The sequence below is a fragment of the Barbatula barbatula genome, assembly GCF_947034865.1.
Source record: "Barbatula barbatula genome assembly, chromosome: 15".
Lineage (NCBI taxonomy): Eukaryota > Metazoa > Chordata > Actinopteri > Cypriniformes > Nemacheilidae > Barbatula > Barbatula barbatula.
In genome coordinates, this window is record NC_136778.1 from 1,228,777 (window position 1) to 1,249,620 (window position 20,844).

The 20,844-nt window shown below is 40.9% G+C and overlaps 1 protein-coding gene across 1 annotated transcript in view; it reads left to right on the forward strand.

The window, feature by feature from the left end:
* col12a1b (collagen, type XII, alpha 1b) overlaps positions 1 to 20,844 on the forward strand; it is a 54,175-nt gene that overhangs the window by 22,260 nt on the left and 11,071 nt on the right. Inside the window, exons 24-63 of the mRNA XM_079475644.1 lie at positions 201 to 346; positions 671 to 800; positions 891 to 1,027; positions 1,201 to 1,330; positions 1,691 to 1,830; positions 1,922 to 2,054; positions 2,305 to 2,325; positions 3,164 to 3,303; positions 4,879 to 5,008; positions 5,113 to 5,252; positions 6,195 to 6,324; positions 6,540 to 6,679; positions 6,805 to 6,934; positions 7,109 to 7,248; positions 7,815 to 7,944; positions 8,439 to 8,578; positions 8,657 to 8,786; positions 8,860 to 8,999; positions 9,174 to 9,306; positions 9,379 to 9,518; positions 9,598 to 9,727; positions 9,807 to 9,946; positions 10,030 to 10,159; positions 10,874 to 11,016; positions 11,846 to 11,975; positions 12,097 to 12,239; positions 12,595 to 12,724; positions 12,801 to 12,920; positions 12,997 to 13,143; positions 13,222 to 13,338; positions 15,388 to 15,540; positions 15,630 to 15,704; positions 16,307 to 16,446; positions 16,573 to 16,696; positions 16,901 to 17,044; positions 17,245 to 17,409; positions 17,491 to 17,529; positions 17,614 to 17,752; positions 18,002 to 18,144; positions 18,566 to 18,675. Of these exons, the coding sequence (XP_079331770.1) occupies positions 201 to 346; positions 671 to 800; positions 891 to 1,027; positions 1,201 to 1,330; positions 1,691 to 1,830; positions 1,922 to 2,054; positions 2,305 to 2,325; positions 3,164 to 3,303; positions 4,879 to 5,008; positions 5,113 to 5,252; positions 6,195 to 6,324; positions 6,540 to 6,679; positions 6,805 to 6,934; positions 7,109 to 7,248; positions 7,815 to 7,944; positions 8,439 to 8,578; positions 8,657 to 8,786; positions 8,860 to 8,999; positions 9,174 to 9,306; positions 9,379 to 9,518; positions 9,598 to 9,727; positions 9,807 to 9,946; positions 10,030 to 10,159; positions 10,874 to 11,016; positions 11,846 to 11,975; positions 12,097 to 12,239; positions 12,595 to 12,724; positions 12,801 to 12,920; positions 12,997 to 13,143; positions 13,222 to 13,338; positions 15,388 to 15,540; positions 15,630 to 15,704; positions 16,307 to 16,446; positions 16,573 to 16,696; positions 16,901 to 17,044; positions 17,245 to 17,409; positions 17,491 to 17,529; positions 17,614 to 17,752; positions 18,002 to 18,144; positions 18,566 to 18,675 (5,162 nt within the window). The remainder of the gene's footprint in view (positions 1 to 200; positions 347 to 670; positions 801 to 890; positions 1,028 to 1,200; positions 1,331 to 1,690; positions 1,831 to 1,921; positions 2,055 to 2,304; positions 2,326 to 3,163; positions 3,304 to 4,878; positions 5,009 to 5,112; positions 5,253 to 6,194; positions 6,325 to 6,539; positions 6,680 to 6,804; positions 6,935 to 7,108; positions 7,249 to 7,814; positions 7,945 to 8,438; positions 8,579 to 8,656; positions 8,787 to 8,859; positions 9,000 to 9,173; positions 9,307 to 9,378; positions 9,519 to 9,597; positions 9,728 to 9,806; positions 9,947 to 10,029; positions 10,160 to 10,873; positions 11,017 to 11,845; positions 11,976 to 12,096; positions 12,240 to 12,594; positions 12,725 to 12,800; positions 12,921 to 12,996; positions 13,144 to 13,221; positions 13,339 to 15,387; positions 15,541 to 15,629; positions 15,705 to 16,306; positions 16,447 to 16,572; positions 16,697 to 16,900; positions 17,045 to 17,244; positions 17,410 to 17,490; positions 17,530 to 17,613; positions 17,753 to 18,001; positions 18,145 to 18,565; positions 18,676 to 20,844) is intronic.

Sequence of the window (20,844 nt, forward strand, 5' to 3'; positions counted from 1 at the left end):
GTCATGCGCCATTCGAAGGCAATAATCTGCTGTGGTCATTGCGTCTTTCATTTTATGGTCATTTTATACTTCACATACTCCATTTATACTGTTTGACCACTGACCACTTTTCTTGAGTAACCACACTAGTTTTCAAACTAATGAACCTTTTATGAATGTGTTGATATTTGGGATCAAAGCTCTCTCTGTCTGTTCTGCAGTGCCTCTGCCCGCTGTGACCAGCATGACGGTTTACGACGAGGGTCTGACGACCATGAGGGTCAGGTGGGAGCTGGTGGGTGGAGCCAGCGGGTACATGCTGAGCTACAGCGCCCTAAATGCCACCGTGCCCTCTGGAAAGAAGGAGGTGAGCCCGATGCCTTCCAGAACCTTCCTCCAGACTAGCGCTCACAATTTCCACCTCTGCTTTATTAGACCTCAAGGCAGAATAAATAAACCCTTGCCAACCCTAACACATCCAGATGGCCAAACCAGTGGCCCGAATCAGAGAACAAGTGCTGTTCAGACAGACCAATAGAAAACTTCTGCGACCCACTTTACTTTTTTGTATCATTAAGATCTGAACCTAGAACTTCGGATCAATAAAAGACTAACCAAAATGAAATATTGTGTAATGAATAATGTCCACAGAACCCGGCTGTTTCTTCACTAATGTTTCTTTCCGCCACAGTTGCGAGTTGCTGAAGATGTCAATGATGTCCAGCTGTCCCAGCTGCTTCCCAACACGGCGTACTCCATCTCTCTCTTCGCCATGCACGGAGACTTGGCCAGCGATCCCCTCATCGACAGAGGAGTCACTCGTACGTCTGTGCTTCTGATGTCTGGAGCAGATTTGACAGGTGTTTTGTGTTCTATTGTGTTGTATGTGATGTTGTGTATGTGTGTTTCAGTGCCTCTGCCTCCAGCCGGTGAACTGAGAATCTCAGAGGTCACTCACAGCTCTATGCGTCTGACCTGGGATGCCGCTACCGGGAATGTCAGAAAGTACATTATCACCTACAAGCGAGAGGACGGAGAGTTGAAAGAGGTAATCCGTACGCTGAGAATTTCTCCAAACACCTTTGACCAACTTGGCAACAGAAATGACACTCGAAATTGTGAAACACTAAATAATAGAGACAAATGTATCAATGGTTAAAAATGCATGGATTAACTTACATGTGCGATGTTTGATTGCCGATGGTGGTGTTTGATTGACAGGTCGAGGTCAACGGTGACATCAGCACCCTGGTTCTCACTAGCCTGAGGTCACAGACAGAGTATGATGCCGCTGTCACTCCCATGTATGACGAGGGTCCGGGGAATCCGATGCTCGGCAGCGCAATAACCGGTGAGATTTTTTAGGATGACCGAATTGACCGGCGGTTCTACGCCAACAAGTAATCATCGCCTGTTGTTATTTGATCCGTGGGTGGTAAAGTATACGACCACAGGGCATTTCAGCAGCTCCTCGTGTGTATAATGACCACCATGTGTGAGATCATCTCAACCCAAATCCATTTTTCATGGTTTCATAAGTTTCTCCACGGATGTGTTTTTTGCTCTCAGACACACAAACCACTTCACAAAGAAACTGATCCTGAAGAGGCTTGTATAACAGCCGCGGCTGGTCGCCCACTTGATCTCAAGTGGTTTGCTATTGAGATGGGTTTGTTTCTTTGTGTCTCACCCTTTCAATGTCGATGTGCAGATGTCGTTCCTGCGCCCAAGAATTTGAGGTTTTCTGAGGTGACCCAGACGTCCTTCAGAGCCACGTGGGAGCACGGAGCTCCAGATGTCGCGCTGTACCGTATCGGATGGTCCAAAAAGGGCGAGAACAATTTCAAATATGTACGTTTACCTCTGGGTTTTAAAACAGACCTGTGGATTCAGTAAACTTTCTGATTTCACATTGTGACTTACCGGAACAAATCTTTTGTAGGAAATATTGGGCAACGAAGATACAACAAGCGTTTTGACGGATTTAGATCAAGACACACTGTATGATGTCACCGTAACAGCCATCTATCCCGATGAGTCCGAGAGCGAAGATCTAATTGGAGACCAACGCACATGTGAGACTGCACACCCCCACGCATAATTGTTTTGGTATCTTCATGGGGACTTGCCCTAAACCCTCCCACAAACCTTTCTGCATTTTACATGTTCAAAGAAGATTAATTTAGTATGTATAATAATCATATCGCATCGTGTGAACTATTCGTCGTGTCCACACAAGGATTGGCAAACAAGACCACACTCACAATACACATCTGTTGACATTACTATACAATAATGTGTTGTTCTCTCAACATCTTTTTCTAGTGTCAAGGCCCCCTTCAAGCGGTATGTTGTTTCAAAACCAGAGGAAGTGTTTATAGAATGTGTTCATGAAAGGAGAAGATGAACTGCATGTGCATTTAGAAATAGGGCTGGGCGGTATGATGGGAAATTTCACACGACCAGAGAAACTAGAGACGTAGAAGTATAGAAACCATAGCGTGTATACCACACTTGGTTTAATAAATGCTTCATCCAATCAAAAATGTAAGTCAGTTTAAATGTGGTATGGATTTCTTTTGGTTTGCATTCATCAAGTTTCAAATTTAAAGCGGAATAGCTTACATAACATATGTACAGTAAATAACTGGTATTGAATTTAACCATCCAATCATTTATGATATGAGCCATTTTATTTTTTATCTTTCAAAATAAACTATACATTGCGATATGAACGGTCACTATTACAGTAGAATAAAAATCAGGACTTTGGTCATGCCGCCCATCTCTATCAGACACCATCAGCCACGCGTCCATCAATTCATCATGTATCATCATTGCTATTTCATTACCATCTTTGCCGTTGTCATCCGCTGTCAATCATAAAGTGCATGCTCATTAAGTCATTGTTTTGTTGTGGATTCTCATGTCTTCATGTCAAACACTCATAAGTGTCCATCATCAGCTTCTTCATCAAGACTCATATCATACTCATGTGACCGGCACAATATACAGGGTTGGGAATCCTAAACTTGCCCCTTTTTGGAAAGTATTCGCGATTGATTTTTATTGTTTGAAATCTGAATTTGAACCAGAATAATTCATTTCCTTAAGATTCCCAACCCTATTGACTCTGACTGAGCTACTGATACAAAGACTGAATGGAGTTTTCATGTTCCCCCAGTGACCACCGGACCACCACAAAACCTTCAGGTGTTCAACGCCACCACGACCACTCTCACTGTGAAATGGGACCATGCGCCGGGACCGGTCCAGAACTATAAAGTGACCTTCCAGCCCACGGCGGGTGGAAAACCTTTGTCTGTGAGTTCATCCTGCGTTGAGATGTTTAGAATAAACAAACATTGAATTAACATAATGATGAGTGGCAGAACTTTTTGCGGGGATGTTGCAAAATCTGTTTTATGAAGTTTAAGGGCTGTGTGTTAATAATTACAGTAGGTACCCGCTGGAAAGCTGGATGCAGGACAGTTGCTACCAACAGATTCCAAATCATCACAACATGGCCTGTAGTTATACTTACTGTTATACATTTTAGACTCGGGATGAAGAGCCCAGACAACAACGTTTGTTTAGGGATTGTGTTGTAAACAGTGATAAAATCTAACAATGACCACTTTATCTGGTTATAATAAAAGTCTCATATAAATATTTCAATATTTTAAATAAGTCAAATAAGCAACACTGGGTTAAGATAATTTCAGCCAAAATAGATTTTGTTAGATATAACAACAGAAAAATAAATGCTTGCTATGTCGATCATCTTATGTAATTCCGCTTCTTGCATAAATTGCATACATTTTAGATTTTCCTCCCACATGATGTTTTTGTAATCCTGTGTTTTTGTTCTGTCTTTGGTGTCATAAAGCTGTCCACTTTCTCTTTTTTTTTAAGGGACTTTCTTTTTGACATCAAGCACAATCTTACAACACAGATAGCTGCTTTGTTTTTGCAATTGGTGCCATATTCCTTTTTGTCGCTCAATGATAAACATCAAGGTTGCAGACCAACGTTTGTGACATGTTCACTTGATAAAGGGTTTTGAACTAATTCATAGAAACGAATAAAGGGAATTGATTCTTGGACTTCCCGACACTACAGGGAGCTGAGAACGGTTTCACATGTGCTTTATTAAAATATAACAAAGTAAAAAACGTTCCAGCTGACGTCGCTCACTGACCCGAGCTGCTGAAACCAATCTAATTGGGTCCAGCGGGACCTGCCGACTCAGAATCTGATTTCATTTAAAGAATATGTTGTGGTGCACGATTCAGAATGCCAAAAGTCAAGACTTATACAGTGTTGTTTTATTGGATCTGGGGAAACCCAAGTATAGAGGTGTCATTGTAAATGTAAAATGAAACGGGGTCAACTCAGTCAAGAAACACACCTTACAGTAAGAAGACAATATATTGATCAATTATCACTCCTTTATTATTTGTGTGACAGTGTCTCATGATGTGAGGAGGTCTGTGCTGCCAAATATTCATTACTGATCACTTCTGGGTATCATCTTCCATTTAGAAACGCATTTCTTGTCAGGAACAATTTGTATTGTGTTCAGGTTTTGACGACCTTCATTGTGAGTTTTCAGACTGCCTGATTAACAGATGAATAGTTAGACACACTGGGACGTAATATATCAAGTTAACAATAAAAGTTAATGAGGAATTGTCAAAATGACATATAGCTTTGTGCGAGGAGCAGACTGAGTTTTGACAAACGTAAGTAGACTCGAGGGGGAAAATGTTATAAAAGTGTTTTATTTGGCTCCTTTTGTGTGGTGCGTTTTGTTGTTTCACACTGAGAGTGTGATTGAAGTTTGATGGAAACCATTGAACAACAGAACTAAAGTGCTGATGTCTTCCATCCGTTCAGGTTCAGGTCGGTGGAAAGAAGAACAGTGTGATTCTCCAGAAGCTGAGTCCTGATACGCCCTACTCCATCACGGTGGCGGCCGTCTATCGCACTGGAGAAAGCAAAGACATTTCAGGTCAAGGAAAGACAAGTAAGTATTTCATTTTTCCTTACAGAATCAGTGTATTTTTAATTTTCAGATATTATGCAATGAAACTGAGATGAATTAAATATATGGAATGATGTGTCCTCCAGAACCTTTAGGAGGAGTGAGAAACCTGCAGGTCTTGAACCCCACCATGACCACACTGAACGTTCGCTGGGAACCTGCCGAAGGGAAAGTGAAGGAATACAAGGTCATGTACGTGCCGGCAGCCGGTGGGGCGGAAAGCATGGTAGGACTGGTAGGACGTAATGCTTTAAGTGTGATGTTTAGCTGAAATATGAATCTGACATGAAGATGATGATGAAATTTCTTTAATGCTAGAACCGCCAAGTGGTAAAATTTCCCTGTGCATGTTTTTCAAATATACATAACAACAGATTTTATATAAAATATGTAAGTCTCCCCGTCATTTACTTTTACTTTAATTGTGTTATTTACAATCCTATGTTGTTAATTTTTTTCTCGGTAAAACCAGATTAAAAAGCAGGGCATTTATACCTATAAGTGCCGTCGGGGCAAATTTACCTCATGCCTTTGTTTTTTATGACCACCTAATGTTTTGATCTCTTGTCCGACTTATAAATGATAAAAGTAAAGCATCAATTATTATACCGCTAGAAACACAATTTAAACGTGATTTTCTTACTTTAGCTTTAAAGATAAAGCAACAGCACAAAAACATAGTTGATGACAAAAATTTTTAATTTTATGTCTCTAGACCAGTTGTTCTCAAACTTTTCGTTGTAAGGCCCCCTTTGTGTAGGGTGCATCGCTTTGTGGACCCCCAAATAAAGACATATAATCTTAAACTAAGAATCTTTGTTAGACCAAAAACATATTCAGGTATACAATGCGTTAACCTTAATTATTTTGGTCGGTGGTCTTATTTTTCTAATGTTTGATTCGATTAAATTTTCTGATAAATTTCGATATTTTATAAAATGCCACAAAATCTTTGTCCCCCCTTGATCCATCTTGGGCTCCCCCAGTTTGAGAACCACTGGTTTAGACATTACTTTGTGATGACTGTCACATAAAACAGTGACATAATACGCCATATCAAAACAATATTCATGTGCATGGCTAAATTTTACCATATACAGCAAACTCTGGCGGTTTTAGTGCTAAAATGTCTCAAACTTTCCTTAACATATGTCATTTCTGGAAACAGGAGCAAGTATCAGGAACTACCACCACTACAGTCCTGAGAGCTCTTACACCAGACACGCTCTACACCGTCACCTTGATTCCTGTTTACGCCGAAGGAGATGGTCAGAGAAATTCAGAGAACGGAAAAACAAGTGAGTTTCCCCTTGAAATATCACCATAAGGTGATTTCAATTATTTTATTGTCTGAAATCATAAAGGAACGTTTTAAAGAATTTTTTATTGAAAGGTTTTCAGATGTGTGTCCAAAAAGAAATAAATTGATGTATTTGTCATGGAGAGTCTCATTCATACATTCTTCTCAATCCATTATAAAACCATCAAATAGAAAATGTTATTTTCTTCAAAGGGGCCTTGGGTGGTGTGAAAAATCTGAGGGTCACTGACCCCACCATGACCTCTCTGAACGTCAAATGGGATCCTGCTGATGGGGCCGTGCGCCAGTACAAGATATTCTTTGTGCCCGCAGCCGGAGGAACAGAGATGATGGTGAGGGCTTGTTTTCTCACAAACCTTCCCATTCATGAACAAATCTGAGTGAAGTCTCTGTAACAGTTTGATGATCTTGCAAAAACAGTGTCCATCACTTTATTTCCCATCGTTGTTGTAAACAGGAACAAGTACCTGGAAGCCAAACCACCATTGTCCTGCGAAACCTGCAGCCTGATACTCCATACGCCATATCTGTAGCTCCGGTGTATCCCGCCACAGAGGGCAGACGTCAGTCTGAGAACGGAAGAACTTGTACGTATACATTTATCACATGATAAAGAACCTTTAACATCTGAAGAACCTTGTGTTAAATTAAGGAGGAAAACCTCAGATGATAAAAAAGTAGGAATGGTTCTTCTATGGCATCGCTGTGAGTGTACTGACAAGACAACATATGTTTGTTGTTATCTCTCCGTCTCTATCCAGTGCCGCTCGGAGGGGTCAGAAACCTCCGTCTCCACGATGCCACCTTCACGACGCTCACCGCCACATGGGAGGCAGCAGACGGAAACGTGCAGGGCTATAAAGTGGTCTACGTGCCCACCAACGGCGGAACCGAGCTCATGGTATAAAAATCTCTTTCACAAGTGAAATCTCTCTGAGACTGGATTTAAAGCCAATGACATGGATTAGTGAAGGACACAGATTGTTATTGACGGCATCGTCCCCCGAGGAACAGAGATGAAGGAGAACTCTAATGAAATACGACTCGATTTCTCATTACGCTGGAAACTGCCGGGAAAGTTTACGACTGGGAATACCAATGTTTAGACTGAGCTGGAGTAAACTGTGAAACCTAGAAAAAGATTTGTTTGGCGAGACTCAGAGAAATAGCGCTCAAGGTTTAGTTTTCTTTATCGCTTTGAAATTGGAAGACCTTCGATTTCTGTCAGGATGAACAAAGGCAGAGATGATGGCATGGGTTTGAAGACATATCAGAGATGTCACTTTAGGCTAGAAATCTGATATAACTCATCAAGTTATAAAGTTTGCTGACGTGAATAATTCCTCCTGTCACTTTGATCAGTTTTATCACCTAGGGGAAGAATAAACTCCCATCATCTCACTTTAAACTGTAATGTGTAAGATGTTTTTCTGAAGTGAAACTGATTAAAATTATGTGTGTTTGCAGGAGCAAGTGTCTGAAAGCACCACGACATTAGTTTTGAAGAATCTCACTCCAAACACCATGTACACGGTGACCGTAGTGCCGGTGTACGCCGAGGGAGACGGACCGCAGCTGACTGAGAAGGGAAAGACTAGTAAGTGTGCTATCATTACCAAAAATCTTTAGTTAAACAGAAGTGGACAAGTGTCACAAAAGAAACTATGCTTGATATTAAATATATAAACAAAAATGACGATTAACACTTCTGAACAGAATATTTTTATTCTGAATTATTTCTAATCAAGATGTCATTTAGTTAAATGACATAAAAAGTGTGTGGATGCTATTTAATTGTGTTTTAAGGATACTATAACTTACTGTTGCTGGGACAAATTTAATTTAGCCATTTTATTCCAAATATGTTATACTTTCCACCAAAGAATGGAATATAATTCAGTTTTTTTTCGGCCTTGTTTTATATTAATATCTGATTGTCTCTGAAAGTGCTGTAGAAATACATTTTAATTTAATCTATATGGGAAATGTTTATGACTGTTTGACTTTTGTAAATAAGATAAGCCCATTTACATTCTATTGTACATCCTTAAACACCTCCATGTTGATTGAGTTTTACCCTTGTCTCCATAGAACCGTTGGGTAGCGTCAGCAACCTGCAGGTTACAGATCCGACCATCAGTACCTTGAATGTTCGCTGGGAGCCAGCGGAGGGAAACGTACGGGAATACATCGTCATTTACGTTCCTGCCGGAGGCCAAGATCAGGAAGTGGTGAGAAAAATGCTCACTGTGGAAATACAGTGACCCATTTAAATGTCATTTTTATTGACTAAGTTTTTTTCTGAACAGGATCAAGTATCTGGAAGCACCACCTCCACCGTTCTGAAGAACCTGCAGCCGGACACCACCTACACTGTGACTTTGGTGCCGGTGTATGCAGAGATGGAGGGCAAACCTCTTTCAGAGAACGGAAAAACAAGTGAGTTGAAGATACACTTAGTCATAGGGGTACATTTATGGACTTATTAAGAGTTATTAATGATTTGTTTCAGAACCGTTGGGTGGAGTTCGCAACCTTCAGGTCACTGATCCCACCAGCAGCACCTTAAATGTGCGTTGGGAGCACGCCGACGGAAACCCTCGAAACTACAAAGTTTTCTACGTCCCACAGCCGGGAGATGAGGAGAAAATGGTACGACGTGATTTACTAACTTCAAGCATGAAAATATTATCAATAACAATAGTGTAACAAATGCATCAGCTGTTTGAGGAAAAAACCTGCTTGTTTGCTCACCCGCTGATGTTCAAATGTAATCTTGTGTACAAACTGTAGATGAAGACTTTTGTTTTGTTGGTTTTTAAACAGGAACTGGTTTCTGGAGGCACAACAAGCACCGTCCTGCGTAATCTCAATGCCAACACGTTGTACAAGGTCACACTTTTGCCTATGTATGAAAATGATGTGGAAGGAAAACGTCAGTCTGAAAATGGAAAGACGAGTAAGTCTTGAAAATGTTTTGGGATGGAGAACTACTTTTGCGAATGGTTCATTGAGTCTCTTTTATTGACAGAACCTTTGGGAAGCGTGAAGAACATCCAGGTGACGGACCCGACTGTGAACTCTTTAAGGGTACGATGGGAGCCGGCCGATGGAGATGTCCGCCAGTATAACGTCCTTTATGTGCCTGTTGCCGGGGGAGCTGAGGGCATGGTAACGGAGGAAGTCTCAGTATATCTCAGATGTATCATTTCGCTAAGCTAGTTGCTAAACGTGATGGTGTGCTCTACAGACACAAGTGTCCGGGATGTCAACCAATACTGTTCTGAGAAACCTGCAACCAGACATAGAGTACAGAGTCACCCTTGTGCCCGTATATGCAGATGCTGAAGGAAAGAAACAATCCGAGAACGGCAAGACAAGTACGTACCAGCGAAGTTCAGAAATTCGTCGGCATGCAGTCTACTTTGTCTTTACAATTCCATTTGTTCTCATTCTCAGAGCCTTTGGGTGGAGTTAAGAACCTGCAGGTCACAGATCCCACAACCAGCTCACTGAAGGTGCGCTGGGAGCCTGGTGAGGGTAACATCCGGCAGTACCGAATCTTCTATGTGCCAGCTTCAGGCGGTGCAGAGGACATGGTAAGAGATGCTCTACCATCTTTCCTGACCTGCCGCTGATTTTCTTTAAGTTTTAGTGTCTATAAACTTTCATGTGTCAACAGGAACAAGTTTCCGGAGGAACCACTAACACGGTTCTTAGGAATCTTCTATCCGACACGCCCTATACGGTGACCGTGGTTCCTGTTTATCCGGAGGGAGAGGGTCTCCGTCAATCTGAGAAAGGAAAGACACGTAAGTGGACACAAAATGATGTTTTATTAACTAAGTTCGGGAGGAGAAGGAGCAGACTCGGCTGGTCCGCTATCAGCAATCACATCACCCGACCTATCAGTTCAAGAGAGAGAGAGCTGGCTGATTTATTTTATTTTAGTAATGCAGTATAGCGTCACTATACTTCGCCCTCTTTCGGTGAGTTGTGAGTAATATCAGCCGTTAAGTGTCCATGAATTCACACTTCGAATTTTCACAGGAAACAGTAGGCTGCAATCCTGCACTTGTGTCTCATAGCGATTATAGGAATTACAATTGTTAATCTTTTCTATGTACTTCCTCATTAAAAAATAGATTTTTTAATTTTTAACCAAAAGATTAAGAAAATTGCAGCTTTAAGAAATCGGATTCTTTGAAGTTATTTTTCAAGGTTTTTCTGTTTGCCCAATTCTGTAGAACTAGTCACATCTGCTTCAGGTTAAGAAGCATGTTCAGCAGTTTTAGCATCAACTCTAAATGCCCCCCCACCAGCTGAATTTCCCTTTTGGCACTTTCTCACCATAAAACCCATCTGCGTCTCCGTGGACCGCTTCACTTAGCATTCATTCGTCAGTTTTACAGAGCTTCCTCCTGAGCTATTCTTCTTCCTCTGCTGTTCTTTGCCTTCCTTGTTCTCACGTCGCCGTTTAATAGTTTCTCTTTAACACTCGTTCTCTCTCTCCGCCTCTCTTCCAGTTCCTCGTTCCCCACCCAGAAACATTGTGGTGTACAACCCCACACCCAACAGTCTGAATGTGAGATGGGAGCCCGCCACAGGTCAGGTGCAGCAGTACAGGGTCGTCTACGCCCCGCTGAGTGGCATCCGGCCTCTGGAATCAGTGAGTGAAATACACAACAATATATCATTAAATTTCATTTCATTCCGAGAAAGTTCTCGGTGGTATTGTTCAAATTTAATATGTACAGCACACAGAAATATATTATGTGAACACAAACCTTTATTATGAATTCGATAAATCACGAGTAATGGTAGTAATCAAAATTTGACGGGATATGTTTGGACAGATTGTGGTCACTATATTTATAAAAGCAGTGTGAACTTTAGTCACGTGGGTTTGGTTATAATCCAGGATTTTTGGTTGAACTGTTCCTTTAAGGCAATAAGAAGTCATTGACACATTTTAGAACAAATTTTGTCGCTGTTTTTACAATCGAGAGATGCAGCGTTCTGATTGATTGTGATAACTTTGACACAGATTTGTGATTGCTTGTGATTGTCTCACAACCTTTTTGCATTTTCTTCATGACCAAGTGCATGTCGGGACACAAAAGAGGGACATTCTTAAATTCAGTGCACACATGTGTCAAAAAGTGATTCTGTCATAAGCGTTTGCGTATGGAAGGAATGTAGAATCTTACAAATGAGCAGATGTGCTGATAATCCTGCCGGGTGATGACAGGTAGCTGACGGGTTTCCTCAGAACCTCGAGTCGAGTCTCCAGCAGACCCGGGGCGATCGCGTCGAGCTGACAGTATTTATGTAGCAGCGAGAACATCTGTTTGCATTACATATCTGTTTGGAAACGTTATCTTGCGCTGGTAATCTAAACAGCGGCTTAATGGTGACATCATTATGTATATTTGCCCTGCCAGATTTGTAGCATCTGCTGAATTGTAATGTAATCTAAACTGTAGTCGTCTCCGCAGGTTCTCGTTCCTGGAAGCATCAGCAATGCCTTCCTGGATCAGCTCGTCCCGGATACACCGTACTCAGTGACCGTCTTGGCTGTGTATGCCGACGGAGAGGGACCAGGCCTCGATGGGAGAGGAAAAACATGTGAGTTTTGTCTTTACCTAACATGTAACATTGCAAAACAATTCATGTATTTAAGTTCTGCTTGACCAGCATCAGATGCACGTTCTTTTTCTTCTTAAAAAAATGTTGTTGTTTGTTTCAGTACCGCGGGCTGGACCCAGAAACATGCGAGTCTTTGAGACCACCACGAGCACCATCAGCATCGGCTGGGAGCACGCGGAGGGTCCCGTGCAACAATATAAGATTTCATACGCCCCCATGACAGGAGACCCCATCACTGAATTTGTGAGTATGAACATTGAGATTCTGTCGTATAAAGCTAACATTTAACTCAGAATCTGTGTTATGGTCCATCTGTCGTGAATTGTGGCCCATCAGTCCAAACTGCTCCGAAAAAAGACAATGAACTGGTTCTTTTTCGGTGGAAAATGTTGTTTGGACTGGGAAACATACAAAGGCTAAATACACTGTGTACTTCTCTTGTAAACATTCTGAGATCTGAGAATAAATCAGAAGTGGACATCCAGTAGGAATGCTGCGATGTCTGTACCATCTGTACCGCTCAATAACCATCAAATGATAATTGAATGAAGGATATTTAATAAAAAAACAGGTTCTAATAGGCTGGTTTCGTCTGTAGGCGTCTGTTCCTGGCAATAGAAACAATGCTATCCTTCAAAACCTGCTTCCCGACACGCCGTACAACATCACAGTGGAGGCCATCTATCCAGAAGGACCCGGAGGATCTCTGAACGGAAACGCAAGAACACGTGAGTAAAGACAAATAAGCGTTGTTGGGTAAATAATTGATCGGAAATCTTAATGGCTCTTGCATTTTGTGTTTAGTTGGTCTGCTGGCACCTCAGAACCTGCGGGTCTCAGACGAGTGGTACACCCGATTCCGTGTGTCCTGGGACCCGGCGCCAACTCCTGTCATGGGTTACAAGCTGGTTTACCAGCCGACAGGTAAATACTGTGACCACAACCAATGTCGACTTTCAATCCCATACATGACCTAAATTAATGAGGATTTTATCTGTAGACAAGGACGAGACTTTGGAGGTGTTTGTTGGTGATGTCACCACTTTCACGCTTCACAACCTCTGGCCCGGCACGACGTATGACGTTCAGGTGTACGCCCAGTATGAAGGCGATGTAAGCATACCTCTCGTCGGTCAAGGAACAACACGTAAGTCTGATGTTTTATACTCATGTGGTGGTATGATTCGCAGTTTTAGAGTCACATGACTGTCTCTTGCTCTTTTAGTGTACCTCAATGTGACCAATATCGAGTCCTACGACGTCGGCTATGACAGATTCTGCGTTAGATGGATGCCTCACCGCGCTGCCACCTCTTACAGAATCAAACTCAACCCTCTGGATCGTAAGTCAGGTTTCCATCCATTAACCATAAATCTGTTCTTAAACCATTTTTAGGCATCGTAGGTGACCAGTGGTAGTTCTAAGGAGTACATTTACTTTTAGTCATTTAGCAGACGCTTTTATCCAAAGCGACTTACAAAGAGTTCAGGGAGCAATAAGCGATATGTCATACAAAGGTAATAGTACAATAGGTGCTAATTCAAAGTTACTAGTTTCAACAAAAGCTAGACCACTACCTGTTGAGAGAAGAGGGCTAGTGTACGTATTTTTTTTCTTTTTCATTTGTCTGTCAAGTATAGAAGTATCAAATGACCTTATTGATATCAGCATGACTTGTTATTTGAAGATGAGGCAATCCCAGAATGCATTGCGATGTGTTATAGAGTTTATGGAAATGTTGATTTTGATTAAGTTAATATTTTTATTTCGGTTCTTTTGGATATTTTAGTCCGGTAAATAAAATGTAGTCCTGGTTCACTTAACGTTCAGACAGCCATTTTAACAGCTACCTAAAGCTTACGTGTAAAGTCACAACGTGATTGGACAGTTTTTACGATTTATATTTTGAAACGAAACTTACCGGACATCCAAAACAATGCTGTGTGCTGGGTTACGCATGCTTAGTGTTTGCCTGCGCTGATGAGGGTATTTTTAACAAGCCGGTAACCTGTGTTGTAGTCGAGACCAGCCCCGCCGAGTCCGAGTCAAGTCATAGTCCAGAGTAGTTTCAGTCAAGTCAGAGTCCAGAGTAGTTAGAGTCAGAGTCAAGTCCGAGTCCTAGGACAACAAACTAGTCTGATAAAGTCGAAATGTCAACCAGTTTTTTATTTGTACAGACTGGACATCAATATTAGACAATCAGGAAACGTCATGCAAAGCCATAGAAACAACTTTCATTTTTGGCCCATAAAGGGACATCTTTTCAATGTATTTTATATTTTTGATGCGACTCGAGTGGACTCGGGCACAAGTCCAATTCCGAACATGTTTGAGTATGAGTTGAGACCGAATCAAAATGCACACAGTCCATGACAAGACCATTAAAATAGGGTTTTCAACACTTCCGGTATCACACGAAGACGTGAGAATGTTTAAAGCAGTCAAAACGGCGCAAGGAATTCCTTTTATATGACCAAATCTGATTATTTTTTGGGTCGTATATTGTTATCACTTCCTGGTTTTGGTTCGGTCCGATGACTTTGGTCTGCGTTGAGTTCATATTTAAATTGAACCGCGTCAGAGTTCGTTTGAAAGTGGACCGAGACCCATCTTTTCAGCAGTCTCGGCCCACTTGTTTGGTGCGCACCAGGGTGTTCACACTTACACAAATAAACCGCAGCAACTGAGCAGTCGCACCAGAGTTCGTTTTAATCGGACCAAACATGGAATGTATGATCAAACTCAAGATCATTTTAGAACATTCTGTCTTGGAAGGTTAGGTTGCAGCCTAAGTAGACACACTGGATGAATATCAGAATTTCACCCGGATGTCCTTATGTGGGTGAAAACAACCACAGACCACCCTGCTTTTAATCCTGCATCATTTTATGAGATGTATAACTCTCATAAACTCTTATCAGTGTGTTTGTCTAAAGCATCTGTGTTGCCAGAGAAAGACGTGTAACGTTTCACAGATCGTCAACTTTTCAGTTCTCCAAAATGGATTAGAGGAGTTTACAGAAAAACTAAAAGTATAATAGTACAGTAGAATTACCAGATTTATTCAGACTCCTTTTGTCAAATACTCCTTTATAATACCATGTTTAAAAAAAAATGATCCAAGAGCGTTACAACACAGCCAGCCTTAAGAAAAGTTTAAATTTAAATTACATTTATTTTCCCAATGTTTAATTTTAAATATGGTAAAACTATTTTAAACTATTTGTTCAAGTGTTTAGTTAAACCATGGTTTAGTGCCACAATATTACCATATTTTCCTTTATGTCATCCATGGTATTACCACAGTATTATTTGAAGCATTTTAACATACCCTGTATATGAATAAAGTGATCGTGACATGACTGTTTTTGTATTTCTGATGCATTGACAGCATCAGCTAAAGGTCAACAGGAGATCACCATCACAGCGGCTCAGAGTCAGTACTGTTTCGATGGTTTGAGCCCAGACTCTCTCTACAACGCCACTGTGTTTGTCCAGACCCCCAATCTAGAGGGACCCGGAGTCAGTACCAAAGATCGAACCCGTAAGTTCAGCATCTGTTTCAAAATTAACATCAGGAAGCAGAGTTAAAGAACAACTTTAAGCTTTGATTCTTTTTTTCTGTTTGTCTAGTGGTCAAACCCACACCTGTGCCAACAAAACCACCCACTCCTCCTCCACCACCCACAATTCCACCTGGTTGGGCAGGTATGTGTGAGCAGTCGCTGCTCTAGGAATTTATATTGCATTAATATTGAGATTCAGTGCAATGGCAGAACGCCACAACACTTTTGCAAGAGTAAGACATCTCACATTTGTTTGGACAATTTATAAATTGTAGTTAATTACTGGAGAGCAACGAGTGGTTTGGAACACATTGTTTTCTACAGATACGTGCTGTGCAAACATGTTTTAGATCTGGCCGCTTTGATATGGGCTTTGATCAAAGCAATACGAAAAAAATCTTGAAAAGAAAACGTTCTTCCGCTAATGAAGAAGTCGAAGGAAAACGATAAAAAATTGGATCTGTAAATCCAGGCTGGCTCGTCCTCAGATCCTTCGGTTCACAGCAGTTTCCACAGAAGTCAACAGACTTAAAGCAGAACATTGTTTTATTAATATTCGCTCTTTCTGAGATCTGCTTTTCCAATATTCTTCAGTCTTGGATCATTTCTCCAGAAAGTAGGATGGATCCCAACAGTAATCACAAAATGGAGTCACAAAGTCTCTTGTCAGTCATCACCTTCTCTTGTGTTATGATTCACATGATTAGAAAATCTGTCCGTTCACAGAGTTGTTTTTACTGTTAGTATGTAAAGGTGCCAAGGCAGATGTGGTTTTCCTCATCGATGGATCATGGAGTATTGGAGATGAGAGCTTCAGCAAAGTGGTTCAGTTTGTCTCCAGCGTCGTCGGAGCGTTTGACTTCATAGGCCCATCTGGAATGCAGGTAACACAGTTGACTCAGCGTATCTTTGGTCTTCTGCTTGAAGAATGTTCCTGTAGATCAGTTGGTAATGCATGTTGAATGTAAATGCTAACGTGTTGAATATTCTTGCCCTGTTGGTTGGAAAAGATCTCATTCGTGCAATACAGCGATGATGCAAAGACGGAGTTCAAACTGAAGTCATATGACGACAAGGGCACCGCGCTCTCCGCTCTGAAACTCATCCAGTACAGAGGAGGAAACACCAAAACAGGTATTATTCACACACAAAATCAAGTACAAAATCATCCATGTACTTTCATTAAAATGACTCGAAGAATGCAAAACCCAGAAAGCATCCAAAGCAACGTGTTTTAGGAACCGTAATACTGGATTTTAACCAGAAAATGTAATCTGTTTTGCACGCTGTATATCTTTGTTCAAACACACACAATTTCACCGACCCTTTGTTGTCCAGGCGTGGCTCTGAAACATGTGTACGAGAAGGTCTTCACTCTTGAAAGCGGAATGAGGCGAAACGTACCGAAGGTCGTGGTCGCCGTAACAGACGGCCGATCCCAAGATGAAGTACAGAAGAACGCTGACAAACTACAGCATGCAGGTACGGCCAAAACCCTCAGGTCTAGAAACCCCGCTGATTGATCAGAGAGTCAGATTCTTGCACAATCCTAGAAAAGAAAATCCTATAGTTTTGCGAAGATTCGATTTTCTTGAACAACGACTTTGGAAACGAAGAACTAAATTATAATGGAAACCGTGGTTAACATTATAAGTAACACAAATACAAATTTGTCGTTTCAGGTTACAGCGTGTTCGTGATCGGCGTGGCCGACGTTGATTTCGTTGAGCTGCAGAACATCGCAAGCAAACCGAGTGAACGTCACGTATTCGTGGTGGACGACTTTGACGCCTTCTCCACCATCCAGGACAACCTGGTGACTTTCATTTGTGAAACTGCAACCTCTTGTGAGTTCATGTTTTATGACAACACACTTTCTTGATCTATATTTTGGTTTTGGTTCATGATTCTTTTGTTTGATTTTCCAGCTTGTCCTCTGATCTATGTGAATGGATTCACATCTCCAGGTAGACTTGTGACATGCTGTGTTTAAACTCATGTTTTTTATATGCACAGCATATATGCTGACATGCATCTGTGTGTTTTTACAGGATTCAGAATGTTGGAGGCCTTCAATCTCACCGAGAAGATGTATGCTAACACCAAAGGCGTCTCGATGGAACCCGGTTCTTTCAACAGTTACACTGCTTACAGACTGCACAAGAACGCTTACCTCAGCCAGCCCTCGTCGTGAGTTCTTTTCAAATCAGTTTGGGATTAAAAAGTCATTAGAGAGTTGTAGGTCTGATCTGTGAGTTTTGTTGGCTCGCAGTGTTACTCCCACACACTTCCTTAATTACTTTACCATCCAGAGAACTGAAAAACTGCATCACATCAATCCAGTGGTGCTTTGGACCGGCCGCTCAGCTGCTGAGATCTGCAGAAACATGAGCCTTCACCTCCTTTCCATTTGGCTGAGTTCATTCGTGTTTTTTACAGATATATTCATCCGGACGGTCTGCCTTTCACGTACACCATCATTCTGATGTTCCGTCTGTTACCCGACTCGCCGACAGAGGCCTTCGACATCTGGCAGGTGTCAGACAAGGACTACAAACCGGAGACCGGTGTCACTATCAATCGTGAGTCTCATTCGTACTCTTTCTGAATTGTTGCCTGTTTACAGCAAAGATCACAACTGTAACTGTAAAGTAAAAAAAACAGTTGAAATGTTAGACAGTATAGCAATAACAATACAGAGAAATGATATCTTTCCAATCACTTTCTGGGTGATTTTCTTTCTCACTGATGATCTATAAAACATTGAGGGCCAATTCAAAGGAATTTTAATTCTGATTTAAATGGTAAAATGGAAACGCAAGCTTTCAATGAACATAACGTTATCGCACAAAGGTGTGGACGCCAAAATAATTATCGTTCTTTGTGTGAACGCAATAGAGTTTGCGGTCATTTCACTAAGATAGCGATGAATCTGCTTTTGACGATTATTTAATAAGTGTTGGCATATCTACGTTCCCACCTTTTGTTTTTTTCTTTCTTTAGCCTCCAGCCAAACTGTGTCGTTTTATAATAAGGACACAACTGGAGAGATCCAGCGAGTCACATTCAATAATGATCAAGTGAAGAGGATCTTCCACGGAAGTTTCCACAAGGTACATGTGCAGTGCATCAACAAATAAATCAGTGCATTTGTTTTTCGCTTTGTAACCAGTATGCTTTGTCCGGAAAAAAAAGCAATTTGTGTTTGAAGCCTTTTGCCTCTTCAGGCCAGTAATGAGAGTCAAGCTTCTTCTCACATTAACTCTGTCACAGTCCGTTAAGAAGCAGCGCAAGGGTGTGTCTCCCAAAATCACTTTCACAAGAATCTACTTTCCTCCAAAAACGCTTCTCTGGCAGAGGAAACTGGAAAATGTTGGATCACGGCTCTGTGTATTTAACAGTGACATCAGAAAACATGAGCGGATCGGCTGAAGTGCTTTTGTCTTCGCTTATCTTTCTGAAGTCTGCGTCTGGATCGCGATACCTGCCTGTCAAAGTCCACCACAGGGGAAATTCTTGCGGTTTGAATGGGAGGTGTAGTGGCTTGTTTGTTGTGGTTTTGCCTCCCAGAATCCTCGGGTGAACACAGTAACCCCCCTGGGCGGTACCTGTTAGTCTGAACCCTTGGGAGGAAGTCATTAATCCTACACACAGCATCCAATATACTGCTGGGATGTATATAAACGACGCCATTAAAAGTTTACGATCACTTACTCTTTCTATACGAATTTATTTAGCCACATTTAAGAATTAAAGCTCATCAACACTATGGAATAACTATGAAAATTATGATGTCGGCCATCTTTGTTGTTGAGAATTTGTCGTGAATTACAGCTGAGAATATGCAAGCGGTTTCTTAAGGTCACCCTGAGATGCTTTTTAAACATAGTTTGCATTCATTCTGACCTCTTATACAGTATTTTATTATTCAGTATTAGTTATTTCTTTTGAATTTTTTTTTATTTTTGTAATAGAAGAAATGAAGATGTTGGCACAACTACACAATTTTGTAGGGTTTTTAGCTCGTAAAAAACATTTTATTGAAATGACGCTCAAAAAGAATCTAAACAGTTTTGTTTAGATATCTTAAAGTCACCATGAGATGCTTTTCAAACATATTGAAGGAGTTCACGTTCATTCTGACCTCTTAATCACTATTTGTCTTCATTATTGAGTTTTAGTCATTTCTCTCGAAGACTTTTTTAATTTCCTAATAGAAGAAATGAAGATGTTGGCACAACTGTTAAATGACGCTCAACAATAATCTAAACAGTTTTGTTCAAAGAAAAAGTGTGATGTACTGTTACTGCGAATCGTTTGATTTTTCAAGGTCATTCTGTATGCAAAGTTATGTTTCAGTAGCAAAAAATATTTTATTTTGCAAAGATAAATCTTTTATTTTTTAAATGACAGATTAACTGATTTGAAAAGCAATGAAAAATGCTTGAATATCAGTGCGTTTTTAAAGCTGGAGGTTTCTGGCACCACTTAATTTAATGCAGATGTCTTTTGGTTCTGGAGATAAACAAACATGATTTAAACCATTTAGCTTCAGAAGACTTGGACTGGAGCTCATAGGCACATGGATGGTTTTTGTGGTTCTTTTATATCTTTTTGGAAGTGTTGTTATGTTGAAAAGGGCAGATTTGCATGTATTTGTATTCTTTTTAGCTACACCCGAGAAGGAAATGCATAGATTTGGAGTTACACGAGGGTATAATAAAAACAAAATGGATTTGTTTTCTTAAAGTCCCAGTGAAATGAAAAATGACAATGCAATTTTTTTTGTTTATAGTAAATTGTTTTTCAATGTGGGTTATTCTCGTTTTAATGCCCTCATTATTTTCAGTTAAAATCTGAAAATGGACTGTTGTGACTATCCATCTTAAATGACGTACGTTAGACGGCTTGGGCGGAGCATCTGTTAACTCCTCCCCTTCAACTGTCAGTCTGATGACAGTTCCATTTAAAAATGCAACAGCTGATTTTATACATCCAATCAAATCGCAGAGAAAGACGAAAGCCATGGCCACTATTTTTCTCATTCGAAATTCCATTTCACTCGGAAATAATATGGAAGTAAAAACGATCGCAACTTTCGATTCAGAGGGACTCTAAAATCGAGTCAGAATGGGAATGTTTGTGTCAGTAAGTGAGTCCCGCTGCAATCTGCGATATCTCTGAAAGCCTTGCTGTACTGGAATGAAGTTTTGAGCAAAATCTGTTAGATAAATGCTGCGTCTGAACATCCACAGGTGGCTATTTGAGCTGGGTGGACGGCT